This window comes from Bombina bombina, chromosome 7 (assembly GCF_027579735.1).
Source record: "Bombina bombina isolate aBomBom1 chromosome 7, aBomBom1.pri, whole genome shotgun sequence".
In the NCBI taxonomy this organism is placed as follows: Eukaryota; Metazoa; Chordata; class Amphibia; order Anura; family Bombinatoridae; genus Bombina; species Bombina bombina.
In genome coordinates this window covers 299,335,814-299,359,130 of record NC_069505.1, presented here as the reverse complement: position 1 = coordinate 299,359,130, position 23,317 = coordinate 299,335,814, and the positions used below count along the sequence as shown (strand labels likewise).

General features: G+C 39.9%; 1 protein-coding gene across 6 annotated transcripts in view; it reads right to left on the bottom strand.

Annotated features, from left to right (window-relative positions):
- Positions 1-23,317, bottom strand: part of PDZRN3 (PDZ domain containing ring finger 3) — a 346,386-nt gene that overhangs the window by 17,955 nt on the left and 305,114 nt on the right. For all 6 annotated transcript variants that reach the window (XM_053720879.1, XM_053720880.1, XM_053720883.1 and 3 more), the window contains one exon: positions 4,574-4,672. In XM_053720879.1, the coding sequence (XP_053576854.1) occupies positions 4,574-4,672 (99 nt within the window). The remainder of the gene's footprint in view (positions 1-4,573; positions 4,673-23,317) is intronic.

The following is a 23,317-nucleotide window of genomic DNA, read 5'->3' as shown; positions in this document are numbered from 1 at the left end:
ATCCAAAGAATGCAATGATTTCTCCTTAGAATTCTTAGGATTAGGACATAATGAAGGAACCACAATTTCTCTACTAATGTTGTTGGAATTCACAACTTTAGGTAAAAATTCAAAAGAAGTTCGCAACACCGCCTTATCCTGATGAAAAATCAGAAAAGGAGACTCACACGAAAGAGCAGATAATTCAGAAACTCTTCTAGCAGAAGAGATGGCCAAAAGGAACAAAACTTTCCAAGAAAGTAATTTAATGTCCAATGAATGCATAGGTTCAAACGGAGGAGCTTGAAGAGCTCCCAGAACCAAATTCAAACTCCAAGGAGGAGAAATTGACTTAATGACAGGTTTTATACGAACCAAAGCTTGTACAAAACAATGAATATCAGGAAGAATAGCAATCTTTCTGTGAAAAAGAACAGAAAGAGCAGAGATTTGTCCTTTCAAAGAACTTGCGGACAAACCCTTATCCAAACCATCCTGAAGAAATTGTAAAATTCTCGGTATTCTAAAAGAATGCCAAGAAAAATGATGAGAAAGACACCATGAAATATAAATCTTCCAGACTCTATAATATATCTCTCGAGATACAGATTTACGAGCCTGTAACATAGTATTAATCACGGAGTCAGAGAAACCTCTATGACCAAGAATCAAGCGTTCAATCTCCATACCTTTAAATTTAAGGATTTCAGATCCGGATGGAAAAAAGGACCTTGTGACAGAAGGTCTGGTCTTAACGGAAGAGTCCATGGCTGGCAAGATGCCATCCGGACAAGATCCGCATACCAAAACCTGTGAGGCCATGCTGGAGCTATTAGCAGAACAAACGAGCATTCCCTCAGAATCTTGGAGATTACTCTTGGAAGAAGAACTAGAGGCGGAAAGATATAGGCAGGATGATACTTCCAAGGAAGTGATAATGCATCCACTGCCTCCGCCTGAGGATCCCGGGATCTGGACAGATACCTGGGAAGTTTCTTGTTTAGATGAGAGGCCATCAGATCTATCTCTGGGAGCCCCCACAATTGAACAATCTGAAGAAATACCTCTGGGTGAAGAGACCATTCGCCCGGATGCAACGTTTGGCGACTGAGATAATCCGCTTCCCAATTGTCTACACCTGGGATATGAACCGCAGAGATTAGACAGGAGCTGGATTCCGCCCAAACCAAAATTCGAGATACTTCTTTCATAGCCAGAGGACTGTGAGTCCCTCCTTGATGATTGATGTATGCCACAGTTGTGACATTGTCTGTCTGAAAACAAATGAACGATTCTCTCTTCAGAAGAGGCCAAAACTGAAGAGCTCTGAAAATTGCACGGAGTTCCAAAATATTGATCGGTAATCTCACCTCCTGAGATTCCCAAACTCCTTGTGCCGTCAGAGATCCCCACACAGCTCCCCAACCTGTGAGACTTGCATCTGTTGAAATTACAGTCCAGGTCGGAAGAACAAAAGAAGCCCCCTGAATTAAACGATGGTGATTTGTCCACCACGTTAGAGAGTGTCGAACAATCGGTTTTAAAGATATTAATTGAGATATCTTCGTGTAATCCCTGCACCATTGGTTCAGCATACAGAGCTGAAGAGGTCGCATGTGAAAACGAGCAAAGGGGATCGCGTCCGATGCAGCAGTCATAAGACCTAGAATTTCCATGCATAAGGCTACCGAAGGGAATGATTGTGACTGAAGGTTTCGACAAGCTGTAATCAATTTTAGACGTCTCTTGTCTGTTAAAGACAGAGTCATGGACACTGAATCTATCTGGAAACCCAGAAAGGTTACCCTTGTTTGAGGAATCAAAGAACTTTTTGGTAAATTGATCCTCCAACCATGATCTTGAAGAAACAACACAAGTCGATTCGTATGAGACTCTGCTAAATGTAAAGACGGAGCAAGTACCAAGATATCGTCCAAATAAGGAAATAAACTGATTTGTGGGTGTGGTGAGGGGTGTATTTATAGGCATTTTAAGGTTTGGGAAACTTTGCCCCTCCTGGTAGGAATGTATATCCCATACGTCACTAGCTCATGGACTCTTGTTAATTACATGAAAGAAAGGTAGTTTATGGGTGTTAGTGTACTTTAGGGTACAGTAGTTAAGAGCTTTATGAACCGGCGTTAGCCAGAAAGCTCTTAACTCCTGCTATTTTCAGGCGGCTGGAGTTTTGTCGTTAGAGCTCTAACGCTCACTTCAGAAACGACTCTAAATACCGGCGTTAGAAAGATCCCATTGAAAAGATAGGATACGCAATTGACGTAAGGGGATCTGCGGTATGGAAAAGTCGCGGCTGAAAAGTGAGCGTTAGACCCTTTAATCACTGACTCCAAATACCAGCGGGCGGCCAAAACCAGCGTTAGGAGCCTCTAACGCTGGTTTTGACGGCTACCGCCGAACTCCAAATCTAGGCCTAAATGTGCACAGGCTCTTTATATTTACACTTTTTGGGTCACCAGCTCCTACTGAGCATGTGCAAGAATGCACAGAATATACCTATATGCATTTGTGATTGGCTGATTTCTGTCACATGATACAGGAGGAGTAGAAATATACATAACTGAAATTTATTAGAAAAATATCTACAACTCATTTGAAGTAACTGTTTGTAAGTGCTGTACTGTCTTTGGGGGATATTTATCAAGCCGTCAACCGCAAATATGCTGGAATTCCGCAGCGTAATTGTTGAGAGCTTGATCCGACCTAGTTATCAAACCCTACAGACCAGCAAAAGTTGAAATTTGTGACGTAACATACGATACGCCAGTCTCAATCCGACGCAGATCAATGCTTACATCATTACAAATGTTACAAATACAAATTCGGCTCTATCTGACATTTTTTGCAAGTTATCAAATTTCTAACGGGTACGCTCGCTGCTATTCCGGCCCAGCGCATCTGGTTTTTAATTCATCACCCTGGAGGCCACAGATGACATAGGAGTCAATGGAGTCTGAAATCACCAAAAGCTTATGTTCGATGCTGCCAGATATCCCAATGATCTCTATGGTTGAAAACAAGTTACGTTTACACCTGAACACCCTAACATAAGCCCAGAGTCTAAACACCCAAATTCTGCCGACATAAAATGTATTAACCCCTATACCGCCGCTCCCCGACACCGCCGCCACTAAATAAATGTATTAACCCCTATCCCGCCGCTCCCGGACCCTGCCGCAACCTAAATAAAGTTATTAACCCCTATCCAGCTGCTCCCGGACCCCGCCATCACTAAATGTATTAACCCCTAAACCTCCGGCCTCCCACATCACTACCACTAACTAAACCTATTAACTCCTAAACCGCCAGCCCCCCACATCGCCATAAACTAAATTAAGCTATTAACCCCTAACCTTAAACAAGCCGCTAACTTTATATTATTATTACAACATCTCTATCTTATAATAAATTAAAACTTACCTGTAGAATTAAAAGGAACTATTTTTAAACTATTAATTAACCTACCCTAACTATTATCCTACAATTAAATTAAACTAGCAATTCAATTAGATTATTTTAGATAGGGCTTTTATTTTTGGGGGGGGTTGGCTGGTTGGGTGGTGGGTTGGTGGGTGGCTGATTTCTTTGGGGCAATGCCCTACAAAAGGCCCTTTTAAGGGCCATTGGTAGTTTATTGTAGGCTAGGGTTCTTTTTATTTGGGGGGGGGGGCTTTTTTTATTTTGATAGGGCTATTAGATTAGGTGTAATTCTTTTTTATTTTTGATAATGTGTTTTTTTTTCTCTTGTAATTTAGTGTTTTTTATTTTTTGTAACAGTGTTTATTTTGTTTAGTAATTTTTCATAAGGTTTAATGGTAGATTTAAATAATTTAAGTATGGTTAGGGTTTTTATATTTAATTTAGTTAATTTAATTGCTAGTTTAATTTAATTGTAGTATAATAGTTAGGGTAGGTTAATTAATAGTTTAAAAATAGTTTCTTTTAATTCTACAGGTAAGTTTTAATTTATTATAAGATAGGGATGTTGTAATTTTAATTTAAACTTTGCGGCTTGTTAGGTTTAGGGGTTAATAGCTTAATTTAGTTTATGGCGATGTGGGGGGCTGGCGGTTTAGAGGTTAATAGGTTTAGTTACTGGGAGTGATGTGGGAGGCCTGAGGTTTAGGGGTTAATACATTTATTTAGAGGTGGCGGGGTCCGGGAGCGGCGGAATAGGGGTTAATAACTTTATTTAGGTTGCGGCGGGTCCGGGAGCGGCGGGATAGGGGTTAAACATTTTAGAGTAGTGGCAGCGTTTATTGACAGGGTATAAATAAAGTTGGTAAAAAGCCGAATAGACACAAGATCGATGACTGTTAGTTAACAACAGTCCGATGTTCATCGCCCCATACTTGCAACGCGTCTTTTTGCCGGCTTTTCTTATAAATATGGAGATTGTATTCAGATCTGCGGCCGCGATGTTAGGCGAGCGTATTGGAGCCGGCGAATGCAGCATAGTTGAGACTTTGATAAATATTCCCCCTCGTGTGTACTTAATAAATCATCTTACAATGCTATATTTCAAAATGATTTTAATGACCACAGTTTGTCTTTCAGATGATTTTTGTTATCTTACCTCACTAACGTAAATTCCGGTGTCATCCTCATCATCTGTTCTGTAACACACAGTCAGTCCCAGCTTATCTTGGCTATTCAGCCTGTACAAATCAATTTCCTAGAGAAAGATATACAAAACAATAATGAGATTTCATCTGTGCAGTGCAGAGCAAATATTTTATTTAGATGAGATGAAATTACACCTATCTTTTCTCATAGTTTCCTGAAAAAAAAAAAAAAGATTAACTCTGCTCAATATCATGATACAGCTGCTCAGTGCCATTATACTGAAGACAGTCAATAGAGAGTGACCTTCAGAGATATTCAAAAAAATGTATTGATAAAAAGGTAGATAATCCCTTTATTACCCATTCCTCAGTTTTGCACAGAAAACATGGTGATTACCTTGTATCTAAGCCTTTTCTGACAGCTCCCTGATCACATGACTTTTTATTTATTATCTATTGACTTGCATTTAACCCCTTAATGACCGCAGCATTTTTCCATTTTCTGTCCGTTTGGGACCAAGGCTATTTTTACATTTCTGCAGTGTTTGTGTTTAGCTGTAATTCTCCTCTTACTCATTTACTGTACCCACACATATTATATACCGTTTTTCTCGCCATTAAGTGGACTTTCTAAAGATACCATTATTTTCATCATATCTTATAATTAACTATAAAAAAAATTATATAATATGAGGAAAAAAATGGAAAAAACCCACTTTTTCTAACTTTGACCCCCAAAATCTGTTACACATCTACAACCACCAAAAAACACCCATGCTAAATAGTTTCTAAATTTTGTCCTGAGTTAAGAAATACCCAATGTTTACATGTTCTTTGCTTTTTTTGCAAGTTATAGGGCCATAAATACAAGTAGCACTTTGCTATTTCCAAACCCCTTTTTTTCAAAAATAGCGCTAGTTACATTGGAACACTAATATCTTTCAGGAATCCCTGAATATCCCTTGACATGTATATATTTTTTTTATAAGACACCCCAAAGTATTGATCTAGGCCCATTTTGGTATATTTCATGCCACCATTTCACTGCCAAATGCAATCAAATAAAAAAAATTGTTCACTTTTTCACAATTTTGTTCACAAACTTTAGGTTTCTCACTGAAATTATTTACAAACAACTTGTGCAATTATGGCATAAATGGTTGTAAATTCTTCTCTGGGATCCCCTTTGTTCAGAAATAGCAGACATGTATGGCTTTTGTTGTTGCTTTTTGGTAATTAGAAGGGCGCTAAATGCCACTGCGCACCACACGTGTATTATGCCCCGCAGTGAAGGGGTTAATTAGGGAGCATGTAGGGAGCTTCTAGGGTTAATTTTTGCTTTAGTGTAGTCTAGTAGACAACCCAATGTATTGATCTAGGCCCATTTTGGTATATTTCATGCCACCATTTCACCGCCAGATGCGATCAAATTAAAAAAAACGTGAAATTTTTCACAATTTTAGGTTTCTCACTGAAATCATTTACAAACAGCTTGTGCAATTATGGCACAAATGGTTGTAAATGCTTCTCTGGGATCCCCTTTGTTCAGAAATAGCAGACATATATGGCTTTGGCGTTGCTTTTTGTTAATTAGAAGGCCACTAAATGCCGATGCGCATCACACGTGTATTATGGCTAGCAGTGAAGGGGTTAATTATGTAGCTTGTAGGGAGCTTGCAGGGTTAATTTTAGCTTTAGTGTAGAGCTCAGCCTCCCACCTGAAACATCAGACCCCCTGATCCCTCCCAAACAGCTCTCTTCCCTCCCCCACCTCACAATTGTCCCCGCCATCTTAAGTACTGGCAGAAACTCTGCCAGTACTAAATTAAAAGCTATATTTGTGGGGTTTTTTAGGTTTTTTTTTAGCATATTTACATATGCTGCTTTGTAGTATCCCCCTTAGCCCCCAACCTCACTGATCCCACACCAAACAGCTCTCTAACCCTCCCCCTCTGCCTTAGCTGGCGCCATCTTGGGTACTGGCAGCTGTCTGCCAGTACCCAGTTTAGTAAAAAAAGAAATCTTTTTTTTTTAAAAATCCCCTTTTCTGTAGTGTAGCTGTCCCCCCCCCCCCCCAACCTCCCACCAGTTGCAGATTACTTAGAAAAATTATTATTTTATTATTTATGCTAGCTATTTCAGATTTTTCTTTTCTGTAGTGCAGCGGTTCCCTCCCGCTCCCGCCCCATGCACGCGCCCGCCCGCCGCTCCCCGTGCACGCGCGCGCTCACATGCGCGCCCCCGTCGCTCCCGTCCCCGATCCCGCCCCCCTGCACATTACACGGCGCATCGATGGCCGCCCACCCGCCTCCCAAGTCCGCTCCCACCCACCAACGATACCGGCCATCGATGTCCGGTGCAGAGAGGGCCACAGAGTGGCTCTCTCTGCACCGGATGGCCATTTAAGGTTATTGCAGGATGCCTCCATATCGAGGCATCACTGCAATAACCGGAAAGCAGCTGGAAGCGAGCAGGATCGCTTCCAGCTGCTTTCCACACCGAGGACGTGCAGGGTACGTCCTCAGGCGTTAACTGCCTTTTTTTTGAGGACGTACCCTGCACGTCCTCGGTCGTTAAGGGGTTAAGCCAATTAGTGCTATGTTGTGCACAACGCACGGGCGTGAACACAATGTTATCTATAAGGCTCACGTCAACTAGCAGTCCCCTGTTGTGAAAAGCAAATAAAAAGCATGTGATAAGAGGCTATCTTTAGTGGCTTAGAAACAGGCAGGCATTTAGAGGTTTAAATGTTATAAAGTAAATTAATATAACAATGTTGGTTGCGCAAAGCTGGGTAATGGGTAGTAAATGTGTTATCTATCATTTTAAGCAATAACAAATTTGTGTTAAATGTCCCTTTAAAGGGCTATTATAGTGAAAAAATGACATGTTCTTAATAGTCAGAGCATGCGATTTTTTCAGTATTTCAGACCCTGCAATGTTATGCAAAGGGATATCATTCAACACAAAGTTAAAGTACTGATCAGAAGCTGCAGATCACTTGTTGCATGACCCAGCTGTGAAACTGGCACTGCTGATTGGTCAGTGACAGTTTCTGCTTTGGACCAGCAGTGCTCTGTGACTCCTAAGTGGTGCTTTAATTATGTGTATAACCCTTTTGCAGAGTTGATAGTGAAAGTTTAGTGATCCACAGTGTGATCTGAAGATAGTGTCACAATTTCTGTTGGATGTTTGTCACACAATAAAGGAATAGTAAATTCAAAATTAAACTTTCATAAAAGAGCATTCCATTTTAAAAAAAATTCCAATTGACCTCTGTTATCTAATTTGCCCCATTATCTTGGTAGCTTTTCTTGAAAACCATACATTGGTAGGCTCTGAAGCAGCAATGCACTGCTGGGAACTAGCAGGTGATTGGTGACTGCACATATATATCTCTTGTCACTGGCTCATGCTATGTGTATAGCCAACTCCCACTAGTGCAGTGATCCTCCATCAACAAAGGAAACTGAGAGAATGAAGCAAACTTGATAATAGAAAAAAAATGGAAAGTTGTTTAAAATTGTATGTTCTAAAAAAGAAAAATGTTAGACCCCAAGGCGACAAACGTTTTGCTTCAGATAGATAAGTTCCATTCTTGTGGTCAGTAAGAATGAGCACTGGCACGCTAGTACCCTCAAGAAGATGCCTCCATTCCTTATGTGCCAAATTTATGGCCAGTAATTCCCTGTTGCCAATTTCATAATTGCACTCCGCTGGAGACAATTTCTTAGAGAAGAAACCACACGGATGCAAGGACGTTGAGGACGTTGAGACAAGAGGGCACCTACTCCAGTCTCAGACGCATCGACCTCAAGAACGAAAGGCAGGACAGGTTTAGGATGAGCCAGAACTGGAGCGGCATCAAAGGCAGTCTTAAGACTATCAAAAAAAATGTTAGACCCCAAGGCAGAACATGAAGTTATCTGAGATGTCATTGCAGAAAATGCATCATCAACTAGCTGATGTGCGAAAGAATCCACAGAAATGACTGCACTACTAGCACTCTAAGCCTAGACTTGTGCAGAGAGAAACACTGAATAATAAATATAACTTTTATTGAACTACAATTAAAAAATTAGGGACCCAGTGTGAAAACACATTAAAAACAACTAAAGACCTGTCGACAATAATTCCTGTGATTATGTTGTTATTGCCTTTGAGATGTAAGAAATTGAACCAGGAATTAGTACTGTGTGGTAAGCACCTAATACAGAGACGAACATTGTTATCCTTACTTAAATTCAGGGTGGTTACGGCTGGATAATATATAAAGTAAGGGGGGGGGGGAATAAGAGCAAGTACTGTTGTATTGTGTAATGTTTCAAACACGTGTGTGGTCTGATTATAGTGTTAATTATGATCTATCAGCCATCCAATGTATGTGAGGATACTGGAGGATGATCTGATACTGATGGAAGGACGTATATTGTGTAATGCTTCAACACGTGTATGATTTCACTGTGTACTCAATCATATTCCTTGATATAAAACCCATATACCAATTTGTTAGCAGGTATTAGTTCCCTTCATTATTAGTGTATGAGCGGTTAGAGTATATTTGTGTTTCCCCTAAAATTGCTGGAACCAATTTCACAGCAATATTTAATCATAAAGTAGAAGGAAAATACTAAATATACATATCTTCACAGCAAGTGTGACTAATTCTAGCTCTGAAGCTGCGGAAATATATTTTACAGCAACATTACATACTGCATAGCTGTAATACTGGTAAATGTAACTATTATCTGGTATAGTGTTAGAATACCAGTGATTACATATGCAACTACAAGTGTGTCCAGTAGGTTATATAGTATACTCTTTTTATGGTCACTGCCATTAGACCGTGATGCTGATACACTGTAGAGTTATCTACTGAAATGTTAAAATTACAATGGATATCGATAAGATAACAGTCTAATTAAATGTTATTGTTACTTTTGTGCTGGAACAATTTTCACAGCACCATTATGTAGTAAATTGACTGGATTTCAGTAATTATACGAATTATAAAAAGGATTATACAAAAGAGTACCTGAAATTATAAATACTCAGCGTGGTAGAAAGTATCACTGTGATTAAATACCTTAAGTATTGATGCTTAAGCTCCAAGTAAAGGCAAATGTATTCTATAAATAATTGTGAATCATTTCAGTGTGAAAGTTATCGTTCAACTATTGCATTCTATTGAACAAGTTTAGGGCACATGTACAAGTATCAAGTCCCTAAGCCCCACTTAGCACAATGGGTCTCTGTAAGTACCACTACCACCCTCCTCCTAGATACTGATGGAACAAATTTCACAGTGGCATATGTTTCTGTAATTAAATAAAAAGCCATGGCTCAGGTGTCTCAAATAAGCTAGCAACCAGTTAACATAATACATAGATAAATGTAGGAGCTTGTCAGGGTGCCATGAATCAGACTGAGACGAGAAGTGCAAAACTAATAACACTATATTAACACAATATTAATAGCAAAAAAATAATAAAAAGTCCACAAGTCAAATAACAAGCCAGGAATCAAAACCATAGCTGGTAGTCAGACGAGTCAAGTAAGGAGCCAAAGTGAGTAGTCAGATGAGCCGGAATCAGGAACAAGGAGAACAGCAGAGTCAGGAACATGCCAGGGATCAGGAACCAGGAGGGACGTCAGACAGCCAGATAATACACAGGAGATCTCACAAACAGGTCTGAGACAACGCAAGGGCAAAGCATACTGAACAGAGGCCCTTTAAATAATAAGTGATGACATCACAATTCTGAGACTGCATCCTGTCTCACACGGATGATGTACACCAGTCTGGCCATAAAAGGAAGTGCAGTAAATGAGCATCATCACACAGTATGCACCAGAGTCAGCAAGAGAAGAGAGGTGAGTAAAATGGCTGCCAGCAGCAGATGGCAAACAAAACAGGGAAAAAATCCTGACAGTACAATCCCCTCAACGACCCCTCCCCCGCGGGAGGATAAAAGGCTTATTGGGGAAACAGACATGGAAGGCACAGAGGAGGGCGGGAGCATGAACATCAGAGGAGGAAACCCATGAACGCTCCTCCGGACCGTAGCCCCTCCAGTGAACCAAATTCTGTACGCGGCCCCTGGACATACAAGAGTCAATAATGCTGTTGACCTCATATGCCTCATGGTTGTCAACAAAGATAGGATGGGGATGAGGCAACACAGAGAAAAACATTTGAAATGCGCATTGCAGGAGGAAGGTCAAGAGCGTAGGCCACAGGATTGACCCGTCGGACTATTCGAAAAGGACCAACATAACGGGGAGCCAGTTTATTGGAAGGCACATGAAGATTCAAGTTGCAGGAGTACAGCCAAATTCTCTCACCAACCTGGTAGGAAGGCAGAAGCCTACTATCAGCCTGGAACTTTTGGCGCTGCATAGAACGATGAAGGCAATCCTGAATCTGCACCCACGTGGAAGGGAGTTGCCGGAGATGCTTCTCCAAAGCTGGAATACCCTGAGACATGAATGAATCGGGTCAACAAGGATGGTTGAAACCCATAATTCGCCATGAACGGGGATAACTTGGAGGAAGCATTAATATCACTATTACAAGCAAACTCTGCCCAAGGTAACAGTTCAGACCAATTATTGTGGTGATCTGAGACATAGCAACGGAGGAACTGTTCCAGAGCTTGATTAGACCATTCCGCAGCCCCATTGGATTGAGGGTGAAATGTTGAGTAGAAGGAAAGCTGGATCCCTATTTGAGCACAAAAGGAATGCCAAAATCTGGAGACAAACTGACTACCCCGGTCCGACACTATCTCCTTGGGTAACCCATGTAAACGGAAGACCTCCAGTGCAAAAATTGAAGCAAGCTCCTGAGTGGTAGGCAACTTCTTCAAGGGAATGCAATGTGACATTTTAGAAAAACGGTCAACCACCATAAGGATAACAGTATTGCCATTGGAAACAGGGAGCTCGACAATTTAGTCCATGGAAAGATGTGTTCAAGGATGCTAACCATTAGCAATAGGTTGAAGAAGACCCACAGGAAGATGTCGAGGAGTCTTATTCTGTGCATAAACTGAGCAGGAGGCAACATACGCAGCAACATCAGAACGAAGACCTGGCCACCAGTATTGTCGAGTGACAGACCAAATCATTTGGTTCTTGCCTGGGTGACCTGCAGCTTTAGGATAGTGGTAAGTGTGCAAAAGTTTAGTTTGAAGATTCTCAGGAACAAAACATTTACCACTAGGTTTCTCAGGAGGTGCATTGGGTTTGTGCAGCCAGGATCTCCTCCCCCAAGGTAGAAGTCAAATTAGTACGTATGGTAGCCAAAATATGGTCAGGAGGTATAACTGGAGTAGGTACAGACTCCTCCTTGGACAGAGTTGAAAATTGTCGAGAGAGGGCATCAGCCCTAACATTCTTACTACCAGGCAGGTAGGAGACCACATAATTAAACCGAGACAAAAATAGCGCCAATCTGGCCTGTCGGGGCGACAAACATTTTGCTTCAGATAGATAAGTTAAATTCTTGTGGTCAGTAAGAATGAGCACTGGCACGCTAGTTCCCTCGAGAAGATGCTTCCATTCCTTGAGTGCCAAAATTATGGCCAGTAATTCCCTGTCGCCAATTTCATAATTGCACTCCGCTGGAGACAATTTCTTAGAGAAGAAACCACACGGATGCAAGGAACCGTCAGGCCTAGGACGTTGAGACAAGAGGGCACCTACTCCAGTCTCAGATGCATCAACCTCAAGAACAAAAGGCAGGACAGGTTTAGGATGAGCCAGAACTAGAGCAGCAGCAAAGGAGGTCTTAAGACTATCAAAGGCCTTAATGGCAGTAGGTGACCAATGGAGTGGATCATTTTCTTTACGGGTCATGTCTGTGATAGGTTTGACCAAGGAAGAAAAGTTTTTAATAAACTTTCTATAGTAATTGGCGAACCCCAAAAAACGTTGAATAGACCGAAGACCAACTGGGCGAGGCCACTGCAGAACTGCAGATAACTTGTCAGGATCCATGGAGAACCTTGCAACGGAGATAACATAACCTAGGAAGGTTACTTGAGTCTGATGGAACTCACATTTCTCGAGTTTACAAAACAGGCCGTTCTCATGTAGTCTGAAGAACCCGTGTAACATCAGAACGATGAGCCTCAAGTGTGGGTGAGTGTATGAGGATGTCGTCCAAGTACACCACAACACACTGTTGCAACATATCTCGTAGGACATTATTAATAAATTCCTGGAAAACAGCAGGAGCATTACATAGGCCAAAGTTTTCCATTCGTGGCCCTCCTTGATCCTAACGAGATTGTACACTCCTCTCAAATCAAGTTTAGTAAAGACTGTAGCTCCCTTGAGGCGGTCAAAGAGTTCCGTAATGAGCGGAATAGGGTAAGCATTCTTAATGGTAAGATGATTAAGACCCCTAAAATCGATGCATGGTCTTAACACGCCACCCTTTTTCTTCACAAAGAAGAAGCCAGCCCCTGCAGGAGAGCAAGATTTGCGGATGATCCCCCGCGACAGAGCGTCGCCATTATTCTCCTCCATAGCACAATTCTGCGCAACAGACAGAGGGTAAACCCGGCCCGAGGAGGAATGGCTCCGGGTTGCAGGTCTATGGTACAATCGTAAGACCGGTGAGGAGGCAATGTACCGGCATGCACCTTGTCTCGGTACTCCTCTGGCAATTCAGATACCGAAGAAGTGCACAAGACTTAAACTGGTTTCTGAAGACAAGTGGAAATACATTGTAGAGACCACAACAAAATTTCGGACCTGCGCCATTCGAGACTGGGATTGTGCTTTTGGAGCCAGGGATAACCCAGAACAACCGGAAAATGTGGAGAGTTTATCACCTGGAACTGGAGGGTTTCAAAATGGAGAGCCCCAACAGCCATGGATAATGGAGCAATTTCGTGAGTAACGGGCTGAAGGGGCCTGCCATCAATGGCCTCAATAGCAAGCAGAACGGACTGAGGCAAAACAGGAATGGAGTGCTTTGATACAAAAGTACTGTCAATGAAATAGCCCTCAGCAACAAGAGCCTGGGTGACTATGGAGGAGTCCACCCAGGAAAGGACAACCGTGACCAAAGGTTTCTCCTTTAACGGTTCCGGGGACGAGGATAAACCACCCAAGGTCTGCCCCCGACAGGACCTTAGGTGTGAGCGTTTCCCGGCCGTGTAGGACAAGACTTCAAAAGGTGGCCCTGTAACCCACAATAGAAGAAATTCAAAGCTCATGAGGCATGATTAAGAGACGGTCTCGAAACGTTGCATACCTGTTTTTTGTAGGCTTTTAATATTTAAATAAAGAATATTTACATTCTTATCTGGTGCTGTGGAGCTTTGAATTTCTTGTATTGTGGGGCTGAAGGTCGCCAGCCAGTCCACTGTGCATCAGAGCCCAGGAGGGCATTACCCGGTGCTGGTCTCAACCTGCAGTGCTGTAACCCACAATAGAGACAGAGCCCCTCCCTCCTCCTAAAGGCCCTCTCCGCTGCGGAGAGATGTGTGAATTCCAACTACATTGGCTCAGCAGTACCTGGTGACTCGGGACCAGGAAGCATGGGTAGAGAGGGAGGCATGGGTGGGAACGAACACGTAGGAGACAACGGAACAGGAGGCTTCTGCAAGAGCTCCTTGAAAGAGGGCCTCTCACTTAGTCTGATGTCAATTACGATCAAAAAAGACACCAATGCCTCGAGATCTTCTGGTAAATCTCTGGCAGCAACTTCATCTTTAATCGCATCAGAGAGCCCATGAAAGAAGTCGGCAACAAGGGCTGCATTGTTCTAACCTACCTCTGCGGCAAGCGTACGGAACTCAATGGCATACTGAGCAACAGATCTTGTACCTTGCTGAATGGACATGAGTTGTTTAGCAGCAGAGGAGTAGCGAGCCGGAACATCAAATACCCTTCGAAAGGAGGCCACAAATTCAGGGTTATTTGAAATCACAGGTTTATTAGTCTCCCACGAGGGATTAGCCCAGGTAAGAGCTGTGTCAGAGATTAAAGAGATGAGAAATCCCACCTTAGCTCTGTCAGAGGGAAACGACTGAGGTAACATCTCAAAGTAAATGCCCACCTGGTTCAAAAACCCTCTGCACTGATTAGGATCGCCTCCATAATGCTGAGGTAGAGGTGCAGAACCGGACATGCTCCTGGTAGGACTAGGTGCAGCAGTGGAAACAGGAGCAGCCATAACTTGCAGGACACACTGGTCCAAATGTGCAGTGCAAGTCAGCATGGTTTGCAGGGCTAGTGCAAATTATCCAATAGTCAATGTTGTTAGCACTTCAAAGTGTTGTCTTATCTAGGTGACAGTAGTTCATGCACATTCGCATCTCTGATTAAAGTGACATAACTAAAATTAAGGGGGTAAATGTGAAATAAATCTGTCTGGTGTGAGAGTGGCTAGTTCACTGTTAATTAGTTAAAAATACATATATAAATGTGTTTGTAGGAGTGATTTGACACTGAGTTGAGTGTCCCACTGGTGTGTACATCCAAAAGACTTAATGTTTGATACAGTGCTCCAACTGGTGTGAACATATTTAGTGGCAAAATATTCTCTGTCATTCTCCTGGATCAAATGTTCCAAGTATGACAATAATGCTCTAAAAGTGACCAAACAAAATTAAAAAAATTAAAAAAATGTGATAAAAGCTGTGAAGACGGACTATCAGATAAAAGCTACTCTGAATGAGTCTCATATCGCTGTCTATGAGTAATATTGAGCAGTGAATCATACCACTCATTATGGTTGTACTGGGACATAGCTAGTTATAGTGTATTAAACATTGTTTTAAAGATGGACATAGAAGTTGTTATTTTCATTTAGTCCATAAGGTTGTACTGTATTCAGTAAATATATACATCTGCTCTCAATTTTGAGTAATGCTTTTTCTAGGTTGCCACCTCTAATGCCTAGGCTTTCTTTCTCTATACCCTGGCATGATAATTCTTCTGCATTAGATTTATGGCAATGCAAAAAGTGTAAGGCGACACTGGTTAGAGTTTTGCCATCTTGCTTGTCTATTTGTGCATTTCTTATGTTGCGAAGATGTTCCATCACTCTAATCCTCAGTTTAGACAGGCACTGAAAGAAATTAATGTATGGGAAGAGGTGGTAATTAGAAATTCCGATAAGGGTGGTAACATTGAAATTTGGCCTTTGGATATGTATCTTAAAGAGGGCAACAAACAGCTATCTGATAAGAACTGCTATATGAGATTATTGGGTAATCCAACCACAGGATATTTAAAAATCTATAATCATATTATAGCCCAAGTGGGCAATAACAATATTCTCACAACCAAAGAGAAGAAATTCTTACAAGTTAATCACCCTATAACTCCTACGTTCTATCTCATCCCTAAAGTACATAAGAATAAGGAGACACCACCGGGCAGACCCATAGTCTCGGGATAGGATGCTTAACGGGAGAAGCAAGTCAATATTTGGATTTTAGACTGAGGAGATTTACCTTCATATGTACAAGATACGATGGATGTTTTACAAAGGCTGAACAACACTCATACTAACAAAAACACCTGGTTAGTAACAACAGATGTGGAATCCCTCTAAACATCAATCAATCATGATATTTGAGTTAAGGCAGTTCAATACTTCCTAGACCAAAAATCTGAAGAAGATAAAGATCATGAAGAATTTGTAATATTAAAATTTGTACTTCAGTATAATTATTTTTTGTTTGATAACAAATATTACCTCTAAACCAGAGGAACAGCTATGGGGACTGCATGTGCCCCTAAATATGCAAATTTATTCCTGGGCTGGTGAGAGGCAGAATTTGTTTTTATGGACACCAATCAAGAATATACGGATAAAATCCCTATGTGGCTTTGGTACATAGACGATATCTTCTTCATCTGGGAAGGTTCATATCAAGAACAGCAATTATTAACAATGTTGAACAATAATGATATTAACATCAAACTAACTCATGAAGCAGACCAACGCCAGATCAATTTTCTAGACCTGACCATCAAAATAGACAAGGAAGGTAACATTAGCACTGATCTAATTAGAAAAACAACTGCTACCAATAGTCTACTCCAGTATACTAGTGCTCATGCTTCTGGTACTATGAAAAGCTTGCCGACAAGAGAATTCCTGAGGATTAGAAGAAACTGGATACAGTCACTTTCCATAAGAGAGCCCAGGAATTAGAAACTAGATTATTGGAGAGGGGTTACAGCAAGAGGAATATCAAAAAGGCCAAATGCAGAGCTCTTGAAACTAATAGACAAGAACTATCACAAAAAAACACAAATCCAAAAGCAACATCCCGAGACTTATATTGACCCATAATGCCCAAAGTGCCAACGTAACTCAGATTATTAATAAATCCTGGAACATCTTGCTAGCAAATCCTACCTTGAAAGATACACTGGGGGAAAAACCGTCTATCACCTATAGACGTACCAAAAACATTAAGTACATGATAACAAGTAGTCATCTCCAAAGACACAAAACCAAGACCTCGTTAGCCCCAGGCTCACATAAATGTGGTAGCTGAAGTACCTGCAAGTACGTAACCAAGTCAGATAACATAATTGATAGATTCAACAAAAAGCACAGTATAACCAAATATATCAGCTGTCAAACAGAGGGAGTTATATATGCTCTGAAATGCAAATGCAATAAGATCTATGTCGGTATGACGACACGTAAATTGAGGATTAGAGTGATGGAACATCTTCGCAACATAAGAAATGCACAAAAAGACAAACAAGATGGCAAAACTCTAACCAGTGTCGCCTTACACTTTTTGCATTGCCATAAATCTAATGCAGAAGAATTATCATGCCAGGTTATAGAGAAAGTAAGCCTAGGCATTAGAGGTGGCAACCTAGAAAAAGCATTACTCAAAATTGAGAGCAGATGTATATATTTACTGAATACAGTACAACCTTATGGACTAAATGAAAATAACAACTACTATGTCCATCTTTAAAATGATGTTTAATACACTATAACTAGCTATGTCCCAATACAACCATAATGAGTGGTATGATTCACTGCTCAATATTACTCATAGACACAGATATAAGACTCATTCAGAGTAGCTTTTATATGATAGTCCGTCTTCACAGCTTTTATCACATTTTTAAATAAATAAATGTAGCTCACTCCCGCTACTAAACCAGAGTGGGAGCGAGCTACATTTATTCCAATAGCGCGACCGGGCGTGCTGTGACTAGCCAGCAAGCCCGCAAAGCACTTTGGATATTTAAGACCCGCTCAGTAGATCCTAGAGCGGAGTCCAACGTTCACTGAAAAATCTGAAAATAATTTTACATTTTTTGAAGTTACCGCTTAAATAATGTTATATAATTCTGCACTGTGGGCAGAATTATATAACATTATTCTAAACCTTTACTATCCCTTTAATAATAAACTGCAGAACATTTTTCACTAAAATATTCTCAATCTCAGAAAGTGAAAACAATTTCTGCCTCTGGGATGATAGGTTTCATTACCCTTTAAAAAACAGTTTATATTTTACAGGGATTGTTAGTACTGATAGTATAGTACCTTGCTAATCCAAGAAGAGATCAGATTATTACTAAGGAATCAAGAAGCATTTTTTTCCCTTTTCCTTTGAGTGCTAAGAATTTTTTAAGTTTTTTTTTATTTTTTTATTTTTTGAACATTTTTGTAACTTTTTTTTTCCAGATCCCCAAGACTTACACTGTTGGAAAGGTTAAGCGATTGGGGGCCTGTAGCTGCTTAGATGCCTGAGATGTCACCACACATAACGTGAAGTCCCGGCGATGCCTGTCACTATGCAGGCCCGATCCCCGGGGTAGGAGCGGGAGGGAGCCCCCAGATCTCCCTCAAGGTGGGAGAGTGTTAGTGACGGCTCTGAGCCGTCATTAGCACCAGAGTGGGAAACTCTGTGACGGCTCAGAGTCATCATTAGCACTCAAGAGGTTAAGCACAATTGGAAATTGCACCAATTTTTTTTATTTTATTTTTTTTTGCCTTCTTTGAAATCAACAGCAGCAAAAGGTATGTGTAACTTTTTGGTGGACTTAAAGGGACAGTCTAGTCAAAATTAAACTTTCATAATTCACATAGGGCATGTAGTTTTAAACAACTTTTTAATTTACTTTTATCATCAAATTTCCTTTGTTTTATATGTATTCTTAGTTGAAAGCTAAACCTAGGTAGGCTTATATGCTAATATCTAACGGCTAGATTACAAGTTTTGTCGGTAAAAACTTGCGTTGCTAACAAGCCTTTTTTTTCCAGCGCACACTTCAAACAACGCTGGTATTACAAGTTTTCTGAATGGCTGCGTTAGCCTCAGAAAAGTGAGCGTTGAGCAAATTTAGCGCCACTTCTACCTGTAATACCAGCGTTGCTTATGGTAGCGGTAAACTGGCAAAACGTGCTCGTGCACGATTTCCCCATAGGATACAATGGGGCTGATTAGGCTGAAAAAAAACCTAACACCTGCAAAAAAGCAGCGTTCAGCTCTTAACGCAGCCCCATTGTTTCCTATGGGAAAATACTTTTAATGTCTACACCTAACACCCTAACATGAACCCTGAGTCTAAACACCCCTAATCTTACACTTATTAACCCCTAATCGGCCGCCCCCAACGTCGCCGCCACCTACCTACAATTATTAACCCCTAATCTGCCACCCCCAACGTCGCCGCTACTATATTAAATGTATTAAACCCTAAACCTAAGTCTAACCCTAACCCTAACACCCCCTAACTTAAATCTATTTTTAATAAATCTAAATAAAATTTATATAATTAAATAAATTATTCCTATTCAAAACTAAATACTTACCTATAAAATAAACCCTAATATAGCTACAATATAACTAATAGTTACATTGTAGCTATTTTAGGATTTATATTTATTTTACAGGCAACTTAGTATTTATTTTAACTAGGTACAATAGCTATTAAATAGTTAATAACTATTTAATAGCTACCTAGTTAAAATAATTACAAAATTACCTGTAAAATAAATCCTAACCTAAGTTACAAATACACCTAACACTACACTATCAATAAATTAATTAAATAAATTAACTACAATTATCTAAAATAAAATACAATTAAATAAACTAAACTATATTACAAAAACAAACAAACACTAAATTACAAAAAATAAAAAAATATTACAAGAAGTTTAATCTAATTACACCTAATCTAAGCCCCCTAATAAAATAAAAAAGCCCCCCAAAATAATACAATTCCCTATCCTAAACTAAATTACAAAGTAATCAGCTCTTTTACCAGCCCTTAAAAGGGCTTTTTGCGGGGCATTGCCCCAAAGTAATCAGCACTTTTACCAATAGAATTGACCTTGCATTCTATTGGCTGATCCAATCAGCCAATCGGATTGAACTTCAATCCGATTGGCTGATTAAATCAACCAATCAGATTTTTCCTACCTTAATTCCGATTGGCTGATAGAATCCTTTCAGCCAATCGGAATTCGAGGGACGCCATCTTGGATGACGTAATTTAAAGGAACCTTCATTCTTCATTAGGACTTCGATTGAAGAGGATGGCTCCGCGTCGGCTGGATAGAAGATGGCTCCGCTCCGGAAGGATGAAGATAGAAGATGCCACCTGGATGAAGATGTCTGCCGGTCCGGATGTTCTCTTCTGCCCCATCGGTGCCCGGCTGGGTGAACACGGCTCAAGCTAGGGTGATCTTCAATGGGGTAGTGTTAGGTTTTTTTAAGGGGGGATCGGGTGGGTTTTAAAGTAGGGGTGTGTGGGTGGTGGGTTGTAAATTTGGGGGGGTATTGTATTTCTTTTTTTCACAGGTAAAAGAGCTGATTATTTTGGGGCAATGCCCCGCAAAAAGACCTTTTAAGGGCTGGTAAAAGAGCTGATTACTTTGTAATTTAGTTTAGGATAGGGAATTTTATTATTTTGGTTTTTTTTTTAATTTTATTATGGGGCTTAGATTAGGTGTAATTAGATTAAACTTCTTGTAATATTTTTTATTTTTTGTAATTTAGTGTTTGTTTTTTTTGTAATATAGTTTAGTTTATTTAATTGTATTTTATTTTAGATAATTGTAGTTAATGTATTTAATTAATTTATTGATAGTATAGTGTTAGGTGTATTTGTAACTTAGGTTAGGATTTATTTTACAGGTAATTTTGTAATTATTTTAACTAGGTAGCTATTAAATAGTTATTAACTATTTAATAGCTATTGTACCTAGTTAAAATAAATACTAAGATGCCTGTAAAATAAATATAAATCCTAAAATAGCTACAATCTAACTATTAGTTATATTGTAGCTATATTAGGGTTTATTTTATAGGTAAGTATTTAGTTTTAAATAGGATTCATTTATTTAATTATAGTAATTTTATTTAGATTTATTTAAATTATATTTAACTTAGGGGGGTGTTAGGGTTAGACTTAGGTTTAGGGGTTAATAACTTTATTATAGTAGTGGCGATGTCTGGTCGGCAGATTAGGGGTTAATAAGTGTAGGTAGGTGGCGGCGACGTTGGGGGGGCAGATTAGGGGTTAATAAATATAATGTAGGTGTCGGCGATGTTAGGGGCAGCAGATTAGGGGTTCATAGGTATAATGTAGGTCGCGGCGATGTCCGGTCGGCAGATTAGGGGTTAAAAATTTTTATTTTAGTGTTTGCGATGTGGGGAGGCCTCGGTTTAGGGGTTAATAGGTAGTTTATGGGTGTTAGTGTACTTTGTAGCACTTTAGTTAAGAGCTTTATGTTCCGGCGTTAGCCCATAAAACTCTAAACTACTGGCTTTTATATGCGGTAGGAGTCTTGGAGGTAGAGGCTGTACCGCTCACTTCTTCCAAGACTTGTAATACCAGCGTTAGGAAAATCCCATTAAAAAGATAGTATACGCAATTGACATAAGGGGATTTGCGGTATGGAAAATCGCGGAACAAAAGTGAGCGGTACACCTGTACCTGCCAGACTCGTAATACCAGCAGGCGTTAAAAAGTCTTCAAAGGCTGCCTCTTATCTCATTGCATTTTGACAGTTTTTCACAGCTAGACAGCACTAGTTCATGCATTTCATTTTTATAACATTGTGCTCACTCCCGTGGAGTTTTTTATGAATCAGCACTGATTGGCTAAAATGTAAGTTTGTCAAAAGAACTGAAATAAGGGGGCTGTCTGCAAAGGCTTAGATGCAAAGTAATCACAGAGGTAAAACGTGTATTAATATAACAGTGTTGGTTATGCAAAACTTAGGTTTTTAAAGATAATATGTAGTTATGTGTACTAAAACAACACTGTAATGTATTTGTATTTATTGTAATCCCATTTCATGTAAATTAACTGTGAGCAATTTGTATTTCTCAGTAATAGAAATGCACCTACTGACTTCTCAAGGCTAAACCTGCTACAAAACTATCTCTATTTGGATTTAGCTGATATCAATTGCAAAACAATGACATTTATACCAACATAGTGATAATGGCTATCCTTGTCTTCTGATTGTGCCTGGATTGATTCTTTCAAATAAGGCAATTGTAGCAAACAAGATGTTTGTTTTAAAACTGTTTAGGCTGATATGTTCTTATAAGGTGCTTACTGTCCCTTTAAGTAAAATGTTAACAACTTGCTATAAGTGCATTGTGGTGTGGATATTTTTTTTTTTTTTAATTTTTAGAACTCGATAACTGTAAAATGTCAAGTTACCATCATATAGTGTCACAGAATATCAGCTTTCTCACTGTGGAAACAACATGAATTGACCCCAGTGAACAGAAATCTCTAAGCAGATCCCATTCTACCCAATGACCACAAGTAACATGGTTATGTGCACTGTCCCTTGTGGCTGACACTTTATGTATTTTAGTGTCTCTGTCAGCCAATTAAGGTAGTGCCCCTGACACAATGTATTCACAAAGCCAGATGTCAGATTTTTCTCTAGCAAAGTGGAATTAAGTGTCGGGCTAATGGGAAAAACATTTAAATGTGACATTCTTGCCAGCGGTTAAAGGAACGGCCTCTTCACTGGCAATTTATCTGAGTGCTCTTAATTTATTTTTATTATAAAAAATTGTTATTGCTGAGAGATGCATAAAGCTGCGGTTTTAATAATACAGAAGAATTAAAACTTTCTCAGTGGAGAACTTGGAATAATCAGCTGATTGGAACTGGATTAAATGAATAATATAAATGAACACAGGAAATATTCCAAATTGAAACTGAGTACAGAATTGGCTCATGTGTGGTATTATTTCAATAATAAGTCGGATACCATTTGAGAATCCCAGGGAAGCAATAAAACGCTGTGATATGAATAATTTATGGAAACGTCGATCTGACAGCTGCCACAATCAGCGGACTTGTGTTTCCGACATGTCAACATGCATCATTTGTGATATAACACACCAGTAAATGCCACTGACATTTAAACTGCTTGACGCAATAAACTCAGTCACGAAGTAAATGTGTTTTTATAGATGAGAGAACAAAAAAAAATGATATTCTCAAATGACAAATTCCAAAAAATAACCTAAAAAGACTTTTGGGTCAGTAACATTGATGTGTACAAGCAAGGTGGGACTGAAGAGTGTGTTATATTAAGAGCACCTTTAATTTCTTGTAATGTTTACTTAGATTATTATGTATTCCTGCTTTTACTCACACATTATCAACCTCTATAGATTAGACCCTATAGATCATCATCCACCCCTTCACTGCAAACCCAACTGTTTATAATATTTACAGATCAACCACTCTCTCACAGCTCC